The 22,453-nt window shown below is 36.9% G+C and overlaps 1 protein-coding gene across 1 annotated transcript in view; it reads right to left on the bottom strand.

Moving 5' to 3' along the window:
* The window catches only part of LOC139700841 (beta-1,4-N-acetylgalactosaminyltransferase bre-4-like), a 261,263-nt gene extending 251,911 nt beyond the window's left edge, over window positions 1–9,352 (bottom strand). The window contains exon 1 of the mRNA XM_071599270.1: window positions 9,220–9,352. Coding sequence (XP_071455371.1) covers window positions 9,220–9,300 — 81 coding nt within the window. The 5' untranslated portion in view covers window positions 9,301–9,352. The remainder of the gene's footprint in view (window positions 1–9,219) is intronic.
* Window positions 9,353–22,453: the final 13,101 nt, after the last annotated feature.

The raw sequence follows: 22,453 nt of genomic DNA, 5'->3' as shown, positions 1-22,453 counted from the left end.
GAATTTGGAGCCCTTCGTAGATAGAGGTAATTTAGGAATAAAATAGAATACCTTACTGGTTGTTATCCTGAAACCCTCCCGTCACACACCCCTGAGATGGCTTCAGGGGTATTTTGTGGACGTAAATGTACACACAAGCTGCCCATACAGTAATGTCAAAAAGAAATGTCTGAACAACAAGTTTGTTATTAAATTATCACACTGATTGCCAGTTATACAAAGATTTTTTACATACATTTGCTTGAGTAGTTTGTCCTAAAAAAACTTGTCGTCTCCAGCGTAACTTTATGGAATATTTCATAACATGTTGGAATGAAATCATCGACTTCGTACTTCCACACGCTTTTCCACAAAATTGTTTGGAATAACAAAGTAAATAATTAAACTTCATTGAAATAGTTACTCCTTGGTAAACATACCCGTGAAGGCGGAATATTAGCTCTTTTAAAATTGAATAACTCGAGACAAAAGAAATTCTTAGCCATAGGTGTCCAAACTCTCAAGGAATTCAAAGTGATATCATCCCCTCTGAGGTCTCGCAGTTCAGTGTATTCACTAGACCTTGATTCTTGCTCACGAGACCGAGCAGTCAAATCGAATACAGAATTTGGATTCTGAATTTGAAAATCCCCAAACCTATTTCACTAACTTTTGCCATCAATGCTTCTCTGACTCGTGCGTTGCCTTGAAGTGAGGGAAATTTTTCTTTGCCAAATGAGAACGTTTTTTCTCGATTTCTTCGCTCAACTGCTGCAACAATGACACATAATAGTCTCCAGTTACTTCACCATATTTGTAACCAGGTCCAGTATCATCTACGTGTTTTAAGGTAACTTAAAGTTAAGGTAACTTTAAGTTACAGTTATAAGTATCTTGAAGATACTTTTGATTTAATTTGAAATTAGTGGCCTAGTTGACGACTACAATTCGAGAGAGAAGTGATATACTACTTTATATAGAAGCATATTATTTTGACAGGGGCTAACGTCTTAGACGTGTATTTCCGGGAGTATTTCCAGCTGAAAAATTTAGATAATTACACAGATTCAAAAATAAAAGTATTACTTACTGATGGTTTAAAGGTCAGGATACAATACTTAGTCTTGGAAAAAGATAATTTCGCCGATTCCGACTTCGATAAACATAGCGCTTGACCTCCAAAACTAGTAATAATTACACTGAAATTGATTTTGAATATCATTAAAATCAATAATTGTATTGAAATCCTAAAATTGATTAATACCACCCTTTTATTTTTCTCTCTTCAGTGTTTATTCCCTCATTTCCTGATAGCTCCTCTGTTTTAATCCATTATTTATTTCGCTCATACATTTGTCTCTGGACATTTCTTCTTAATCTCCCCTTCCATTATATTTCTTACTAATCCATTGTGCCTCAAAGTGTATTCAATTCATCTGGCTCTACCTTGCCGTAGAGTTCACCATATTTTCCTTTCCTCTTCTGCTCTCCTTTACTCTTCCTCGTCGCTCTCATTGTCTGTCCGCTTAATCTTCAGCATTTCTTCCAGCATCGTCTTTCAAAGGCGTCTGTTCTTCGCTGTTTCACTTTTCCAATGTCCCATATCTTTAATGCAACAATTTCAGAGTGTAAAAATCATTCACATTGACCGGGATTTGAACGCGGATCACTCAATGTCAGGTCGAGTACTTTCGGATAACTTTCGGAAAGATATGGGAATAGTACAAATAATAGTCATATTTTTCGGGATTTAATAAGTACAAGGAAGCATGAAATGATTTCAAAGTAATTGTTACCTATGAACTGAGTTAATTTTACTCGGTAACTCCTCATTACTGCTAATGAATAGATCGTAAAGTAGCGGACTATCTACGGGCGCGGAAGGAGGTGGAGAAATATAGAAGCCGGGAAAGAGGACTGGTACGGCGTGAATGGAGCCATTGTGGGCAGTACTGAGCACACAGGAAACCCGGTGGAGAGCACTATTTCACAAAGCTTCATGCTAAATTTAAAGGTTCTTACTTTTTCAAGACGTGTGCATAAAGATTTTTCTTAGAGAAAATAACCTGCGGAGGTTTGGAGAAAAGTCGATGGAACTTTGAACGGAGTTAATATTATTTTATGACTGTTGCTGACTTCGACGATTTTTTATTTAGGCCAAGGAAAGAAAACGAGAGAAAATTTTTCATCCTCAGCTCTCTTAAGCAAGAGTCAACAACCATTACTCTTCTGATAAAGCACAGGATGCAGATGAATTATTCAGAATTCATGATTTCATTGAATCATGTTTTGGCATCGTTGAATCCGCCAAAAGTTTGACAGTGAATTAAAAATTTATTTTACGTGAAATCAGATGAAAAACAAGTCTGTTGAACGAAGTATACCAAAACATGTATGATTCTTATATAAAAAGAGCGCAATGTGCACGGGAAAGATATGAATAAGATGTAGTATGGCAGGTAACCTAACACCCCCTGCCACACGTGCTCGCGACGGCTTGCGGGGTAATGTATAGATTCAGATGAAGTGTATTGCATTAAACTTCTTGAATAATATAACCGCAAAGAATCGAGCTCTAGCAGAAATATCAAATGAGTTATTAATTCGCGTCATTTAAGTTGAAAACTCCCGTCATCGCTTGCATCAGAGACTTTTACAAAAAAGTGCGTCATATTTCAGAGATACCAAAACAAAGTTAAATATAAACTAAATCATGTTAATCAATGCTAAATGGAAAACGATTTTAATGAAATTGGGGTAAAGACTTGCACAAACCTTTTAATTCATATTCTCATCGACATATTCCATGGAAAGGTGGTTTTAATACTTATTAATATTTTCTTAAATCGACCGGTTTCGGACCACTGATATGGGGTACCGGGGTATCAGGGTGGTGCGTTGGCCATTGTACTATCTTCCCACTCTGTGAGTCCGGGCTAGCATCCAATAGGAGACAGGATTATTCAGTGGGATACCACTAGTTACCTACCATCACACACGAGTATCTGGAAGGTGTAAGGAAAGTAGCTGATACTGAAACCGAGAATAAACTAGACGAATATTTCAAAAAAAGATTGATTCATGATGAATACAACAAAGTGAGGTGTAGATGAGTCTTTTTTTCGTAATTCCCTCTTTGTAATTGACACTAATGGTGCAAATAATTTGGCTATAGGTCACGTACTCTTATAGATAGCATCGGGTGCCAGTAGGAAGTTTAAGGGGTACAGACACCCTAAATATTCAGAATCCATATAATTTCGTTTACGAGTAGACATAGTGTAATCGCACTGTTTACGAAAAGGAGTCATTATCATTTTGTGCCCAGTAAAAAACGTAAGTACTTGTAGCTAACATCAATTTTTATTTAAAATTGCAATTAGGAACTCCGTGTATTTGGAATTTAAAAAAATAACCCTTTGTCATTTGAGTTTTGTGAAATATTCCACACTCGTGGAATATTTCACAAAACTAATATTGTATTCGGAAGATTCTAGTAGTGAATTTATATTTCATCCGTGAAGGAAGTAGCGATGCTCGATACAACTCTGTAAAATAATTTAAAGGTATTTATACGTCCTAATTCTCATTTACATCATCAATAAAAATGCTTTTATTGGAATGGTACGTAACCATTAGTAAGGGGTCGAGAAAAGGAATCTTTATGAATTAAATTAAGGAATTAAAATCAACGGCCCACTTTGAACGAACCCACATTAATTTTATCCGTGCGTACAGTACAATTTTGCTATTCCGCGTATTAGTTTGCATTAGTAGATGACATTATAGCCAAGGAAAATCAACAAAAAAAGGAAAAGTTGCAAAATTTCGGATTGCACGATCGATTATAGACCACTTGGCGTCGTTCGCAGAAAGTAGACTGAAAAGATAGTGACGCCAAATTTCTCTCCTCCCTTATCCGACTCTCTATAATCCCTTCGCGAGCGCCAAATTACCCGAATTTCCCTAATGGGCGTAACTACCTCAGTTTTTGTTAGTCCTATTGCAAAGACTAGGATTATACTGAAGTGGCAATTTGCATTGCTTTAATATATTTAAAAAAATAAATACAGATTGAACAATCAGAATAAAATCTTTTTGTACTTATCTTTTTGATAGAGAGTGAAATTCGAAGAGAGAGGACAGAAAAGATGCCAAAAATGTTTGAATTTACCACTGAATATTTAATGAAATCTTGATTCACTCTCACTTCTAGCGACTTCAGCGTAAAATTCCTGAGATCCATAATGCAAGCTGGTCCTATTTCGCTTTGTCACCTGGGGCGGCACCTCCCGGGAGGGAAGACCCCCAGCAAACAAATCCTTGGATCCGGAGAAAGTTGATTGAAAAAAGTTCGAAAGGTCAAAATAGACGGCGGGGAAAGTCCAAAATCTTTTGTTTCCCCTCGAACGCATCCTTCTTCGCGTCGAAAAACGTTACATCCCCCTTGATGGTGACGGAGGAGAAAGAGAGAGAATGCTGTGGGAGAACGTGGAGGATTAGATCTCGAGGAAAGTGGCGATGGCATTAAGATTTCGATACACGTAAGCGCGCTTCATGAATGGGACCAGTATCTCGGCGCGGAAGGAAAGACGTGACCGAACGACGGGGAAAGAGAAAGGTATGGGGACTCGGGATTGGAAAACCCCGATGGAGGTGTCTGTGGTGGTACTTCGGATGAAAGGAAGGGAGGGGGGAGTAAAAGAAAAAAAATAGAAGATGGGAGAGGTAAAAATTCTCCTTTACTTCACGATCCACTTTCCCCGTTTCCCTTCCACATCCATTATCCCACCATAACGCCCTCACATCCGAAAAGATAAAACTTCCGCTCCTTTCCGTGATCGGCGTCATGAAAAGGGTTCTCCTGCCAAAGTGGCGTGAGGGTAAACTTCGAATTTGTACACAAAATAACTAACATTGATTTGACAGACGACTGGTTGGTCATATTAATAATATTACACTAATATCATATCGAATGATGGATCCTCAACCATTAGGAATTCCATTTTCAAATGTTTGTTCTAAATACTGCTTACTTTACAATCCTTCTGAGCCACAGCCATACATAAATTAATTTCGCTACTAGTCATAATTAACACTTCAGCACTCTTGATGATACATCGAATACAAATTAATCAGTTAGACTGAGAGATAATGTCACAAATATACCATAAGAAGTATTAACAAAACAATTGTGTGAAAAATAAATGTATTTTATTACTCATCAACATAGGCGGAACATTTCCTCATTAAGTCAAATATAGTTTCTTGGAGATCGGTTTTTGATAGGCACAGGCTGCAAAACGGTAAAACGATAATATTCTTCCGCTAAAAAGAATCTTATATACCACAGTAAAATAAGTCCTTCTTCAATCCAGCATACTTTCTTTCTCCATTCATTTCATCCTACATCCCTACTCAAATCCCTTCCTCGTTTGCCTAACGACCTCCCCTCCATCACAGTCTTCAGCAACATCACGATGCCAAAAGTTACTGGATTTAGAAGGAAAGAAAGGAAAATACTCCCAAGTTGGAGGGGATCCAATGAGAAGCGCCCATTAGCAAGACGGAAGGAGTTAAAAGGGTCACCTCAAAGGCGTATTAAAGAGGCGCGACTGGATAATCGGAAGTGCTCACAAGTTGTTCGATTCTCCATTGATCTTCCCCATTTCGCTTTCCCCTCTCCGCTCACCCCCTTCACCCGCGACGTCTCTCCCGTTCAGAAATATAAAGCCCTCCCTCGACAAAGGGGGTGAAAGTGTTGCGAATCGGCTTCCGCGGTAATCTCTTGAGAGGATACGCTTCGTTCTCCTTCCCGTCGGGCTCACTACGCTACCCTCCCCTTTTGCCTCGGCGTCACCTTACCCTGGAGTGATTTCAGGGGTCTTGCCAAGGGATGTTTCACCAGCTTGTCGAAGGAATGATAAGGTGAGGGTGGATGGGGCATGTGCTTCCAGGATACGTGATACTCGGGAAAATTACCTCAAGCACTTGGCGAAACGGATGATTCCGGTAGGTAAACCGCTTTGGAGTCGGTTCACCGACGCACACATTCACCCTACGATACTCAACCGTCTACTTTAGCAAAGAGCCGAAGAATGGGAACGATTAATTTTGCAATTGTAATATTATTAGCAGTACCGGTTTAGGGCCGTCTTTTGATGGACCCTTGCACTAGGCCCCACTGTGTTACTGAGTCCTGACTAACACCACCCAAAAAAACTTCTTAGATCCTAATGCACATACTAAAATCACTCATTTCTCAGGTCTGTATACTTTCTTCGTCCGTTTGTTGCATTAAAAATGCCTATCATTTTACTACCTCTGCATCGTTTCATCAGAATTCTCCCCTCTATTGACGTTTTCGGCATTCCATAGACTCTCAATTCACTTTTCCTGCCTTTTATAATTTCAACCAATAGCCGTCTCTCTCCCCAATAATATCAAGAAATTCTCATTTTGTTTTCCTTACGATCCATTTTGCTTTCTCCACTCGTGTAATAGTGAAATAGTGACGAATTATTGATCAAATAAATTGAAATAGTTAATTAGTAATGCAGAGAGATTCGATGATTACTACCAGAGGAATCTTTTAGTGCCGAGATAGATTTTAGGCAACCATTTCGAGTCCTCATTGTCTCCAGGAAAAAGAAAATTAATGCAAAACAACGTGTCGCCCGATAAAATTGCGTTTTTAGCTTGAATTATTTACCACCCTTCCATTTTCACGTCTAAAAAGCTTATGCTCTTCAACCTTCACCGCTCAACTAACGGATTTCTTTTAACAGCGCCTTCGTAATCTCAATGTCTCTAGCTACTGTTACTTTCTCCTCAAAATCTTCGCCAACAATATCCTCAGGCGATAAGCCTCGTCCGCGACCCTGCCGGTTTACAGAAGCGCTCTATGCGGCCATTAGATAATGGGATCGAACTTGTGAGGAATGCATACGTCTACAGGAAAATACTGTTGAGAAGTTACGGAAGTTTTACCTTTCTGGTGTCCCTTAGTTTGTCGGAAATATTATCTGACCTTAGACATAGACTGCAAGTCTTAGGTAACACAACGCAATTCCCAATTCCATAAATTCTTTTACTCCATTTTAGAACAGAAAAGTAAATAGCCCTTCAATATCATTGAGCTTAGCGACACCATGTGACAATGACAGTATCTCAAAATAAAAAGTAAAATAATAGGCATAATTATATACTTTATACAAGAAAACGCGGTTGCAATTATAATTTATGAGTCAGCCATCAATATAGGCACTCACGTATGAAGAATACTATTCCATCAAACCCATCAAAAGATGAATGAGACGTGTAATATATATAAGCCATAGTATTATAAATATAGGAGTAAGCCATTCTCAGAATTGATGAATACAGTATAATTATTACCAAAACGCATTTGAAACGCCTCTTGTTGGGATAAAAACTACTAGAACGCAAAAGGATAATATTCCTCTCATCCCAATTCTTCTTAGAGACCGTAGAACCTGGCGATTTGTTTTATTTTATGTGCTCCTATTATCCAAAATCTCTTCCCTCTTCAATATACCTTTTCCTCAGTTTTCTTAGTACCCCGATTATGTTTACCAAAACGCTATTACAATTTAGACGTAGTCGAAAGTGAGGAAATTTGTAATTTTTCACTGACCAGAATGGTCTTAATTTATCATAGAAAATAAACTTTAAACTTATTTTAAAGTATATTTTTCGATTTATATATATTCTTTAAAAAATTTCACACGACACATAATAATATGAATATCGGTGGGTTTTGAATGCAACGGGATCACAATATGGATTCTCTTATAAAATGAAAAAAAGAATATGTTTGCCTTAAGTAGAACTCTCAACGAACATCCGCCAGCATAGACATTAGCTAACAATGCTGGGCTTGGCGTTCGTTATTCACGCGAGTAATAGAATAAATTGCATAAGTTATTTAAATACGTTAGCTCTGGAGTCTCTACCGTATTTTATGCATTAGATCTAACCGTTGCCTTGCTTCGATTTTAATAATGTTGGGATCATAACATTATCAAATGAATGTCCTTCGAGAGTAAAAGTAATTTATTTGATGGCCAACCTACACTTTCCTAGGGGTTCGCTTTTTCGTCTTTGGTAATATGTTGCCATCTAGGAATGACATCTAGTTGTGAAAAACAGGCAAACACTCCGTTGTTATTAAGGAAGGAAAAATAAGCGGACTAGATCTTTAATGGAGTCCAATGAAGTTGCCATAAATGTGTGGGATTACGTTTCAATTGTTATGATTACTAACGTATTGTCGATAAAAAACTCGCATCATGTGTATAATTTAAATTGATACGTATTTGCCCAAAGGGTTCACCCGGAATAAAACCACGGCCCTCCAGTCATCAGTCCAGCACTCTATCCACTGGAATATCACGTGCCTCGAAGTTGATTGAGTAACCAAGTATAAATATGTAAGCCACAATTGGTGAATTTCTGAACGGATAGGATTAAATAAATCCTAGGATAAGTGACCATTTATGATTACTCCCATAATTATTAAGATATCTTGGACAAATAAATAATCATTTCATCGTTCCAATTAAACTAATCATTTTTGAGTATGATATTTCTAGAAGTTGACCTAACCGTGCGTGATGGAAAACGTGGTTTATGCCAGTAGGCACATACGTTTAGAGTCTATCAGCACAAGATTAAAGCAGTATTTTCCACGGGAAATACTAAATGAATATGTCTTTTGGATGAATTTGAAGGCCTTCTATTATTATAATAAAGATAACCTAACGTTATCGTCAAGATTCGGCGGTGAATGCCAACAATCTCCAACTACAGTCTCCAACCGCAGCAAATAAGTAATTTTGTTCCTCTGAAACATGAGGATCCGCCGCCGAGGGAATCTTTAAGCGACGCAGGTACGACGGAGTACGTGCGGTGAACGATGCATAAAGGACAAAGACCTCAGTGATCCTCCCCTTTCCGAGGACCATCGGGCAATCCCACCGAAATTAGCTAACGACCGCGACGGAAGGCCGACAGGGGCGTCGGCGTCCAACCTTACAGAGATGGAGAAGGGGGGAGTGAAGGGGATTTTTGCTGGTGACGTCGCGGGTGGGTTGTGGCGAGGCCAAGGGGCCGGACGCCATCGTTACTTTGGTTTTACGGCGACAGGGGTCTTCTTGTTCAAGATTGGGGAGAGAGGTTGTGTGTGTAAGGGGGAGGTGACGGAGAGGGTGTACTGACCTGTGGAGCGCCGACGCGCCTCACGAGGGCCGGCCCTGGGTGCCGACCGATCCTCCCGCGGCCCACCCCAACTCCAACCATCACGTCTCCCGCGCCGCCACCGCCGACCCCCGGATCGCCGCCGGAACCACCCCCGCTCTCGCCGCCACCCCCGGTACCACCGATCCCCAGCTGCCTCCCCGGGCGACGTTGAACCATGGCAACCTTGGGAGCGCAATTCGTGAAGGGAGAGGGAACAGATCATAGAATTAAGCAGGCAGGGAAGGCGTGGTAGACGAGCGTGGATATTCATAAAAATGTATCGCTTGCTCAGTTTACGGTAAACATTTACGTAAACCATTAGGACAACGTCAAAATCAATTAATAATAATAATAATCATCTGGTGATGATTATTAATGATTGAAACACGAATCGTAATTATGGCCTTGTTTTTAGATTTAAGTTAACCTTTAATAAAAAAAGCAAGTAGTAAAGGAATGATATAAATTTATTGAGGAATAATTTTTATTGATTAGTATTACAATTATAATTAAATGGCACTCTATTATCTATAGTAGGTTTCAGACGGAGACAGGATAAACACGCGCACATTTTTTAATCTCTCTCAACAAGGTATAAAGGGGAACTTCACACAATTAGACCCTTCTTCAATTCCGCATGCTTCCTTCCTCCCTTCATTCAGTCTAACATGTCTATCCTTTTCCATCCCTTTCCTTGTTTGCCTAACCTTCTCCCCTCCATCACAGTCTTTAACATCCATTGCCAATCAAAATGTGCATCATCCATCATTCCTACCTCCTTATGACTTCTCCCAACAATCCCGTCTCCTACCCCACAATGGCCAGCACCACTTAATTTTTTTCCTTCCAGTCCATTTCACCTTCTCCATCCTTTTCCATACTAACATTTCAAAAACATTGAATTCACCCCTTATACCTATCTTCAACGACCATATTTCCGTGTTGTTTGAAACCATAACATTGTAAAAACACATGAAAAAAATCCCTGCCGACATGAGATAACTACGAATAAAACTCAATTGAAGCCGGATTTTTTTGCCTACAATGATTTCAGCGTCCGTTTTGGCGGTACCAAGAATTATATACAATTAAGTAGGTTATTTTGAGAGGTAAAATTTATATCATTTTGATTAATATTTAGTCTCAAGTGCATTCACTCAAGGGGTGATAAAAAATTAAGATCTCTAAGAATTTTATTTCACACAAATTAATTACTAAAATTCAAGATTTTGGTACATGTTCTTATGGCAGAGGAACACTATCATCAGAAACACTACTGTTTAATGTTACAGAAATACATGCTCTCACAAAAAACTGATATTATGAGTGCAATTACTTGGGATTTGTAATAGCGTTATCCAAGCAGCGCCTGCCCGTCCTTCTTATAATGCTATTAATTGATTTCTGGAAAAAAATACCAAAATGGTATAGTTTGAAAAACTGGCTTCTCAGCACTAGTTAAAAATAAGTTTCAGAGAATATTTTTAAAAATTCATTAAATTAATAAAATATTATATATTGTATCATAATATCATTTTGCAAAAAAGAACCTATCGAACAAAAAGAATCGTATATTTCTATCATAACTGTTTTTCGAAATATGCATGAATGGATGTTACGTCATTCATCGCCACTGACATATGAACTAATACATAACATTGACTCGTTCAGTCACGATTCAACCTCTTTCAATTGTTCACGAGGCGTGGCCATTTTTAAAGAGAGGGATGTCCTTACGATAGCTCTATCTATATTTAACGACGCCATTTTTCGCCATCCCGGATAAACGCAAAGGATCATAGACAAGTGGCTGTCGTAGCACTTTTCTACTTTAAAACTCTGTGTTTCCACATCTACAATTTACTACGTGACCATTGTTTCACCGCCATGCAGTGTCATGAAGTGAAAAAAATGCTACAACACTGTATGAACCTATACAGCGAAGGGGAAAAGTACACATAAACCTGTAACCATTTTTTCACCTTACGATTTCTAACGACTGCGAAACAATGGCCTTGTGTACATTTTACATAAATAAGGAATTGCAGCGTTTTTTTCCATAACGTGTTCCTCACGATGAAAAAAATCCATTAAAAGATGCCAAAAAGTGTCCCACACTTAAATTAACCATTCTTGCGAGATCGTGGAAAATGCCATCGTGATATCGAACCAAAATCAGGAAGCACAATTCGAATCAACACTATTTTGTTACACGTATAAAGTAAAAAACACGATCTGTTTTTCTTGCCTCACCGACATCGCTACTCAGAGCGTACATTTCCACCAACGCAGAGATCCCGGTTTCTACTAAAAAGAGCCAATGATCCGCAGTAATTACTGATCACACGTTTCACAACTGGAAATTTCACGAATTATCCTAGAATATTCGTTATCCACGGCATATATACGATAACGCACGATGCGTGCAAGGTACTGGATATTCATTACGAAACAAACTGGTAGCGCGATCCATTATCGAACTTCCGGTCCCATTAAATGTTTATTTAATGGCGGATCTGCCCTAATACATGGGCATCAGCCATCACTTCACTCAATCTGTGAACATCAGGGAAATTCAGCGTCGGACATTATCTTAGCCACATACGTGATGCTGGAGATGATGCTCCCCACCTCTTCTTTTCAACCAGCTTAATTTAGCGAATTACCGATAATTCCCAAAACATCATGAAAAATCTCCAATGATGTCGTATGCTATCGAAATGCTCGCTTGCATACATAGCAAAAAACTATGTTACCTGCTTTTTAAACATTACCTACCCTATTTTGTCACTCTATTCATGGACATTACATATTTTTATCGATACATCCTGTACTTCAATCCCATTTCGGGTGAATAGTTTAGTTTATATTTACATAAATAATCATTAACGAGAGGAATAACATATAAGAGGGCGTAGTGAGCCTACCTATGCGCACTGAGACGCAATAAAATTATAGTTTACACGCAGTAAAACATTCTTGCATTGTCATAATGAAATTTCCGCTTATTAATGCAACAGTTTCATTATTCATTATAGTCAATGGTCAACATCATTAATATTTAACGAAATAGATGACCTTACCCATGAATGTTTTTTGGAAAAATATAGTAATTAAATCGTTTCAGATACTTGCAAATGAAATTCGTTGTTATTTTAACATATCCTTTAAAAATATTTTATCTAATTTTAAAAGTAGCTCAAATTATTTAAAAACATATTTTATTTTCAATACTTTAACGTATAAATTAAATTTACAATTGGAATTTCTGGATCATCAAAGTATCGCATGCGAAAATGAATTCCTATAGTTGTTACTAGCATCAGCAGTCTGGCGTTGAATGACAGGCTACAGTGGAATCATAAAACCATCAAATGTCATATTTTTCGTCGCAGACTTACCCATTTAAGCACTGCTTTCTGCATTATTGTTCATAAAATAAAACATTTATATTTTATCCTCATCCCCTCTCCTCAATGACCAATCTATCGATCCTCGCAAGGATTCGTTCCAAATAAAATATGACGAATTATTCATTACGTTATTAGTTGAAGTTTCGGGCATAAACCACTCCTCTTGGCAAATTCTACTTAAGCCAAAGCGCTTCAGTTTCATGGGTTCTTATTTATATGCATAAAACAATCATAAACATTGTAATCGACTCGAAGGTCGGTTTGGTAGATGATGGTATGATATGATGGTTAAAATATTAACCGATTTTTTAGAATTTTACTAGCTTCGTTTTAGTTTTCAGAAATGAGTAATTAAATAATAAACTCCAATCAAATCATGAGGAGCATTAATATTTTAGAGTTTACATTTTATTGCATCCAAATTAGCGTTATTAATGGAAACAGCTGCCCTACCACTTAACATCGTTCGATGAAAATTAGTAGCAATGGGAACTAAAAAAAACAACAGTCGATTTCTTTTTCTCTTTGAAACACACTTTTATTCCAGTGGCCTTATTGCTTCCGGCTATATCTCAATTACTTTGCTTTTAATAGCTCATACATTTATAATATTTAAGCCCTTATGGTAGGATTACGAATAGTACTGTTAAATAGAACCGAATATAGGCTGAGAGTAGTTATTTAAGCAGAATAATTATACAAGTTAATTGTTTACAAGACAAAATCGTTACCCCAAGAGATAATCTGGATTTTGCGCACCGGAAAAGTTTTTTAAATAGTTGATACGCCTGGCTTGACCCTCTCCAGAATTTCACTTTAAAAAAAAACCATTCTTATCTCATAGAATCTTCCAACAAAATGCTTTTTTAACTACGATTGGGGTTGCTGATTGACCGTTAATCTTCGGCATTGAAATAAAAAAATATGTTCAATCGAATTAGCACATATGTTTATTTTTTACTTATTTTTTGCCTTGACCTGATTTGAATATCATGCATATACCTGCTCTTTTAACAGTTGGACCGACCATAAAAATGAGAAATTAAATTTTCTTCACTAGTCAAGGGCGATAATGTAAACAATTTGGTGGTAGTTATTAATGAAAAATTGGGTACGGAATTGGCATGATATGCAAAAATTGGACGTAGAAAATCATCATTGAATGATTATAAGGAGCTCAATGCAGTTTTTTACTCATTAATGTTTTTATTGCTACCATTTTTGGTGCGTAAGAATGGGAATTGGCAGTGATTAAACATTAAAAAAGTATTATCACTGATGAGAAAGTTGGTAAATAATAGGACTTAAATGACTAGCATAAAGCTGCTTGTGTGTTTCTTGTAGTTATGAAACAAATATAACGCATCATACCTAAGACCGTATCATAAATACGTGTTATTTTTTAAATTTGAGCATGAGTTGACCCATTACCAACTTGAGCGAATCATAGTAATTAAACGACATTTAAATTAAGACATGCTGAATTCTAAGGGTATCTCATTCTTAACTCAGTTTGGAAAAAAACAAATTAGCACTTCTCCACAGATTTTCCAGAAATCTGTGGAAAGTGCAAATTGGTTTTTTAAATGAGGATGAACTTCCACTACATATCGGCTAAATCTTTTGAATATACTTCACTAAATTAATTTATGGTCATTTGCGATTTAAAAAATCGGAACTATATTTGTAACTCTTCAAAACTACCCATCAAACAATTTTGTTTTTTTCACGACGAAAATGATCCAGAAATATGGTAGTTCAACTCAATAAGCATACCTGTAGTCATCATTCTGATCAAGATAGTACTCTGTGGAGCGCCCGGTGCACCAGTCTAATGAAAAATATGCCGAGTTTTAATATCGGAGCAAGACTAAATATCCAGTAAAAACTTCTGGTTGATTGTAAGTTTTACTTTTTTCCCAGTGAAATATCGATAAAATTCTGACAGATTGAGTTTTTTTCCAGCACGATGACAGATATCGTTTACCAATCACCTCCACAAATTCTTTAAAATGAATTGAATAAGGGTATGAAAAACAAAAATTGATACCAGATACCAGACTTTAGACAAACGATGTTCAAATAGAAAAAATTGATTTCTTTATTTGATTTAAAACGGAATATATGTTAAAGAACGCAGTAGTAGAAATTTCTGGGTGTATAAATTGTTTTTGAAATATAAAGATACTTCGCACCGAAAATTAACTTTCATAATAATAATACAGAGGAACATATAAACGGTGAACGAACTGAAGTCGAACCTGTAACACTCAGGAAAGCCGGTCGACGCGTGGAATTTCCTGGCATGGATAGGAGAAATAATAGAATATCATTCCCCGGGTACACAACTATTTGCTAGAAAATGTGCGTTCTAAAATAAAATATTTATTACCCTTAAGTGATGAAATTCTTTTTTTCCATCTGATATTTACAAATTGAAACATTAATGGGCAGGAGAAAAAATTAATACAATACTGATACAACCAAAGAATTTGTATAATCAGTAATGCAAAAAAATCCAAAAATATGTTTCCACTCTGTCACGTAATCCATACATAATGGAGTAAGGGCTAAATGGTACTAGAATTGCAATGCATTTGAAAAAACACGAAAAAGATCCAATCCCAATAGTTCCAATCCCAATCGACAGAAAATAAATTTAAATGCATTAATTGTATAGCACATTGCACCCTATGACAACTACCTATGAACGCTTAAATATTTTTGTCTACTCGCCAGGATATTTAACCACTGATAACTGTGAGTATTAAGTATAATGTACTACCTCTGTCGTTATTGGTGGATTAAATGGCATGAAAAGCTTTAGAGTTTAATTAATTCGAGCACTTGCGATCAATCAGATCAGATGATTTTTTATGAAAACAAAAAATTAAATAAAATGTAGCATTTTATACAATTATATTTATCCATTTATAGGGTTCCCTGGAGCATTTAGACCGTCATCAATTATTCCCGTGCCTTTGTGAATAATGTATACTAGGCATTTGCTGAGGCAATGGAATCTCTGGGAAAACCTTACTGCTCACTCTCTCGAAATTATTTACCGATACTGAAGAATTGTAGGAAAGTGTAAGTCGAAAAACAGAATAACACATAAACCAAAAAAATGGAAATATAATCCAAAAGAGGGCAAGCTTAATGATGTTTATAACCAAACTTGTTTTTCCTTTTGAAACTATCGAAATCAGTACACAATATACAAAATTTTGCATTACCTCCGGTCGCAAAGATAAATATCCAATTGTAACTTTAAATTGCATTCAATTCATAAGTATGCCTTTACTTTTTAAAAAGAAAAAAATCGAAAAAAGTTCTTCGATTGCATTTCTGTGAAATAGCAGAATCATAGAATGGGAGAGAATCAGTTTTTTATCTTTCTACTTTATATTGTGATATGAAAACTGAAAGAAATGGTTTTCTACGTTGTTGTTTTATCTACGTGGTTCTTGGAGAAATATTTTTCATTTTTCTACAATGCTTACTGTTTAAGGAACAAAATTTTTTATTCTTACTGGTATGTCCGATATCAACAAATCATTGATGGCATACATGTATGCACGATATGAGTACACGGACAGTAAAATACGAGAAGGAAATGACTACAGAAGGTGTTTAAAGTATAATAAACTCAAAAATCAAATTTTCAATAACTTCATCTATTAGAAGAAGGATCTCTCATTTACTAAAATGTAAATTTACTCAATACTTTTCCCAAGAATTTGGTCTTCTTTGTAATTTCTCCTTCTTCTCCCCAAGTACTCCCCACCATAACAAGTCACAGTTTTTCTTTATACCTACGCATCATTTTTAGTCGTTATTTCATTTGGAATTTCGATCACCAAACTTTATGAGCTGAATATTAATTCAAAAACAACAGAACTTCGGGAAGCATACAATTCAATAATCCCAGAAAGAATAATCATAATTTTAATGAGTTAATGAAACTTATTGAGTTAGGGTTCCTTTTTGATGGGCCATGGCACAACACATGACTGAACGTCTAAATTTCTAACATATATTACACTAAATATAATTAAATTTATATCAACGAAGGCAGGAAAAGCGAATGCAAGGTATTTGATTGGCGATAGGATTTTGAAGAATTTGATAGAGGGAAGGATGTTAGGCAAGTGAGAAGAGGGCAGGAATAATTCTATAATAAAATAATACTTGAAGTATGCGGAATTGACAAGGAGCCTATGGACGAGTATGATGTTGGGTTGTGCTAGTTAGGAGAGACAAGGAAGTTATTGCTGTACCGTTTGGAAGGTTGTGTTCATTTAAATCTACTGTGACCAGTAGATTAATGAGAATAATAATATAATAACTAATTCTACATTGCTACATTCTTCCTTTCTCCATGAAATCCAGCCAAAATTCCCATTCCCATTCTCTGAGTAGTACACCAACCAGTCCCCCAAGTCTAAAAAAGGCAAGAATAAACTAATAAAATGTGAAAACAATGCTCATTGTCTATTTTGACAGTAAAGGAGTGGTCCATAAGGAGTTTGTTCCTCAAGGACAGACAGTTAACGCTCTCTACTACGTGGATGTGCTGGAAAGACTCCGAAAAATGGTATTTAGGACGAGAAAAGACATCTCCGCTACCTGGCAACTCCATCACGACAACGCGCTACGAGTCCACGAGTTCCTGGCCAAACACCAGGTGTCAACGCATTCCCACCCCCCCTACAGTCCTGATATACCAGGGCAGACTTTTTTATCGGATTAAAGGAACCCTGAAAGGAACCCGTTTTTCGTCCGTAGAAGAGATCCAATCAACCGTGACGAAGACCTTACGAGATGTCCCTAAAGACATCTTCCAGGGCGCGCACCGGTCTTGGCAGAGTCGCTGGAAAAGTTGTGTAGATGATCAAGGACAGTACTTTGAAGAATTTGAAATGTTTGGGCAAATCTCTTCAATTAATTATTATTTTTTAAATAAAAGTATTACCTATTGAACGCACCCTGTATGTGTTCCTATCCCTTTCCCTTATATCTATTTCCATGTGAATGAATATATATATATATATAAATAAATAAATATATATATATATATATATGTGTATATATATATATATATGTGTATATATATATATATATATATATATATATATATGTATATATATATATATATATATATATATATATATATATATATATTTAAAATATCTTCGAAATGGAACGCTCTTCGGCGACGCACAAATATGTAAAAACACAGTTTTAGATTTTTAGAATATAGAAACACAAAGAAAGGTCACCAACGGTACCAACTCCCAAACACTCGCCACCTGTACCTCAAAAAATATTATATATCGCCTCTCCTGTAACTTCTGCCCGGCCTTCTACGTGGGCGAATGCACGACCGCACTTTCCCTCCGCATGAATAACCACCGATATTCCACCAAATCTCCCACTTTTCTTAATTATCCCATCCCTACTCACACCGCTTCCCACAATCAATCTTTTGACGACTGCTTCTCCGTTTCGGTGATTGAAATCCTTCCCAAATCTGCGAGTATAATAGAGGTGAGAACCCGCGAGATGGCGCATATCTGGGTGGCCCAATCATTCAAACCGCCCGGGCTGAACCAAGCCCACTGAATGCATCAATTGGCTGCCTACATATCCCCCCCACCCCCTTGTTCATTTCCTATTGGTCCCTTTACCTCTCTTTCCCCCACCTCTCCCCCGCACATCCTCTCCGCTCTTCCCCGAGAACGCCATTCTGAAGACGACAGCCGTGCTGTCGAAACGTCAAATAACAAATTGTGTGTGTTCTTTCTTTGTGTTTCTATATTCTAAAAATCTAAAACTGTGTTTTTACATATTTATATATATATTTATACATATATAATTCCGTTTCAGAAAATAAGATGAATAATAATTATTCAAACGGGTTCTCAAAAGAACTGACACTTAATTTAAATAGGTAGTTGTAGGGGCGGTGGGGTAGATTTGGACAAGAAAATTCTAATTACATCATCGTCTATCCTTCAAGGGTGTTTAATTCAGGCGCGTACGAAATGGATGGAAGCAGCCAGCAATGGAGGAGGCCAAGGTTGGCAAAATGCAAGACTTTCATGTTGTTCAGGATGCTCGGTTTGTAAGGTTTCCCTTTCCTCCACTTTTAAATCTTGCGAAAAGAGTAAGAGGGAGAATTTGCGAACTGAAGAGACTAGGAAAGTTGAATATATCATTGAGGGACGGTGGGAGAGGAAGAGGTAGAGAGAAAAATTGTCGAAAAAGAATCGTCACGAGGAAATCTTCGCTTTTCGATGCGAAAACCTTTTCCCAATTCTTTTCCCAGAATCGTTTCTTGGTTCCAGGAAAATAAAAATGAGCCTAGGGAACTGATACGGAGAGGTGGGAGTGACACGCCTCCACATCAGACCCGAATGGAAATTTTCCACTCCTGAAATCAAAAAACATATATTTCGATTGAATCTTTGGCAGGAGAAGGGAAGGGGACTGAAGGATCGGAGAATCACTACGTGGATATGATATGTATGTATGTATGTATGCATGAAGATCATTACCGCTTCGTTTTTACATTTTCAGGAAAAAGTTGAAAAACTCCTAAAAGATTTCTGTTGATTTAAACAGCAGAGCCAATTGATGCGTTCGCGTAAAATTGAATCATGGCGACGAAAGGAATTTTACTTTCCATCGACCAAAGGATGGCAAAATTATTCAAGCATACATATTGCCTACAGCAGGATATATTTGCGGAGGGAACTTTCACTTCTTCTCTTTGCGCTGATAGCCAAGGAATATAAACCAGTTGTATTGATTTTCTCAAGGACAATCACTAATCTGTACAGTTGTGAAGGTTTAATAATTACATATATAAGGAACAAGCCATTAGGCTTCCTGGCACACATCAGTATCAACATTTCCAGTGGCAGAAATCAGTATTTTACACATTCTGCGACCACCCTGCTATCAAAATGCATTGGATGCTCAAAAAATGTCCACCTTACTAACACTGTCATCCGTTATGGGAGGCAGAGGAGGAGATATACTCGTACATACACACATTCTATTGCGTAGTTATAAATATATATGCATGGGTGGTCTGAAAAGCTCTAGTTCCGATCTAACAAAGATACAAGAAATTATTTCTGAAATTTATGAAGTAGGAAACTTTTCAGACCACCCTCGTGTGTGTGTATATGTGTATATGTGTATATATATATATATATATATATATATATATATATATATATATATATATATATATATATATATATATATGTATATATACATGCAAAGAGACCCGGATAAGTGTTTACCTGAAATGATTATGTTTTAGACTTGGTTTCTACACTCAAATCGCTTCACTTTTGTATCTAATTAGGACCTATCAAACTCAATGTTTTTCAAGAGAATTTCCCTCCTAACGTATGCATAATAGTTACAGGGAGGGCTCAATAAAATACATGTACTTTGCTATCAATTTAAATGTATTAAAAACGTTTTATGTATTGCAAATTTAATAAAACTACTAGGCATGATGATGGAGAAGAGAGATTTGGAAGATGAATCAAAAGAAGGCAGGAAAGGTTGTTGTAGAGCATTTTAATTGGCGATAGGATGTTAAAGGCTGCGATACAGAGGTGAACGTTGGGAAAGAAACAGGTTATGTAGCATGTGGTGTTAGGTTGAGGGTAACTACGCGGTTCTAAGAAATATAGGCGTTATCAGTCTGTTTCCATCCAAATACTACCTCAACGTTACACTGCTCTATAGTAATAATAACTTTAATTTGTGTGAGATATCACTATGAGCAGTTTCGATGCACTTATATTCAGAGATCGTCCTCAGGTTTTTCCTGTAATTTTTCTGACGGCCCGTTTTTTCATATTGCATTCCAAGTGTGACAAACGTATGACACTCATTTTTACGTCTTCTAAACAAATAAAGTTCTTAACGTAATTATCAGTAACGCAGGCCAACCAAATTTTGAAACTTAACAAATTGTTTGAGAATTTAAGTAAAAAATTAGACTCTAAAATGGTTTCTTGAGCATAGATTTTCATTCCTTGTTAATGTTTTGATGGATGTTCAGGGACCGAAGAATCAGGGTGAGAAATGAAACAGAGTATTTGGAAGTCTGTTGAACTTTAATTCTTAGATGGTGTCAGTCGCAAAAACAAGAATAATCGAAGTGCTATACAATATTTTCACAAATATGCGTCTTAAACGAGGCGGAAATTTTTAAGTTGGAAGCAAAAGCATTTAACACATTGTCCAAGGTTGGGAGTTAATCGGTCTACCTCGAGAAAATTCTTGTGGCATTTAAATATTGTTTGAAAAAATCCGTAGAAACTTCCAAAAAAAATATTATTTGAGCAGAAATTGTCCCTTTCTTTAAGAAGCAACATCAGCAAATGCGAGAGAAGACTGTTTTAAATTGTTATAAGACATTTTAAGTAGCCCAGACTGCATCATAACGTCTAGTGTGGTCAACAATAATGATCTTTAAAAGATTTCCTCATTTATCTTAAGAAAAAAGATAAGAGTAAAAAAAACGCAATCATGAATTCTGATTGGGATATTTGAAATTATAAATGGAAGTAATGCGCCGCATTGTTTCCTAACTTGAAACTCTTGGAAACTGGGTGTCGTAGAATCTTTTGCAAGTAAGAAAGTATATCTGCTGCCATTAATATTTTTTTCTTTTCAACGAGGATTTTTAGTTCACAAAGACTGAGCAATACATCATGTCCAGAAGATGATAACGTTTGTCAACTGGCCTTGATAATGAGTTAAATCAATTTAATTTGTCGAATTACCCCAAGAAACATTCACAATATTTCCTGATGCATGAGACCTGGAGCAATTAAGTTAATCAAATTTTCCCAAGCTGTCGACTTAAATGAAATAAATCATTATTTAACGATGGTATGGAGATGTAGAAATTTGGTGTAGGGCATCATAAGGTTTTTAATATGTTTCAAGAAAAAATAATGGTCGACTGAGGCAGTCGCACTAAAAAGAGACGAATAAGTTGAATACGAAATAAAACAAGAAAGGTGGTGTTGGATAATGATGCTTTCGCAGCAAGAAAAAAACTATTAAGCAAAGTAAAGCTATAATTGCGATAAAATTATGAAGAACTTAACACCACACCACCGTAATGCTTTTCTTTTCACGTCCATCCTTATTCATGGGCGTATGCTCAGCATGAGACACGGTTGAGATCCTTCATAAGTAGGGAGCGAGCAAGAACTAAAAGACCTGGTATCCTTACGTGATGATGATCGCGAATATACCTTCAGAACAGGATCTGGCTGAAGTGGAATTCTGAGGAAGCCTCGCGTGGTAAAATTGTTGAGGTGTTGGTGCTGAGGATGCCTCTGAGAAATCGGGCTCTACATCCTTTTGCGAAGCGGGCAAACACCGCTTGAAAAGTGCGCTTTCAAACGCTCCTCCCAAGGCCCGTCAAAGGAATCGCTCAGGAGAGGAATGATGCTTCAGACTTTTCAGAGTCCCCCGAGGGAGAGGTTGCCCGAAGGTCGCTTTTTTCAGGCCAAGTTTTATGCCGGCGCACTGCTTCTACGTGTCGTTAGTAATGACGCAGTAACCAAGTTTTTTGTGCAAATGGTAAGAAGGAAATACTTTTAAACATACATTTTAGTTAGCCGAATAATTTAAAATAGTTATGTTAGTCATAATCATGATTTATCTATCCGAGGATTGGTTTGTAGTTGCTCTTCAAACTACCAGGGTATGCCAATAAATAAGTCGCAGATGTCAGCAAGGCAAACCCAGAT

This window comes from Hetaerina americana, unplaced genomic scaffold (genome assembly GCF_022747635.1).
Source record: "Hetaerina americana unplaced genomic scaffold, ioHetAmer1.1.p SCAF_11, whole genome shotgun sequence".
NCBI lineage: Eukaryota > Metazoa > Arthropoda > Insecta > Odonata > Calopterygidae > Hetaerina > Hetaerina americana.
The sequence above is the reverse complement of the archived record's forward strand: the minus strand, read 5'-3'. Positions and strand labels throughout refer to the sequence as shown.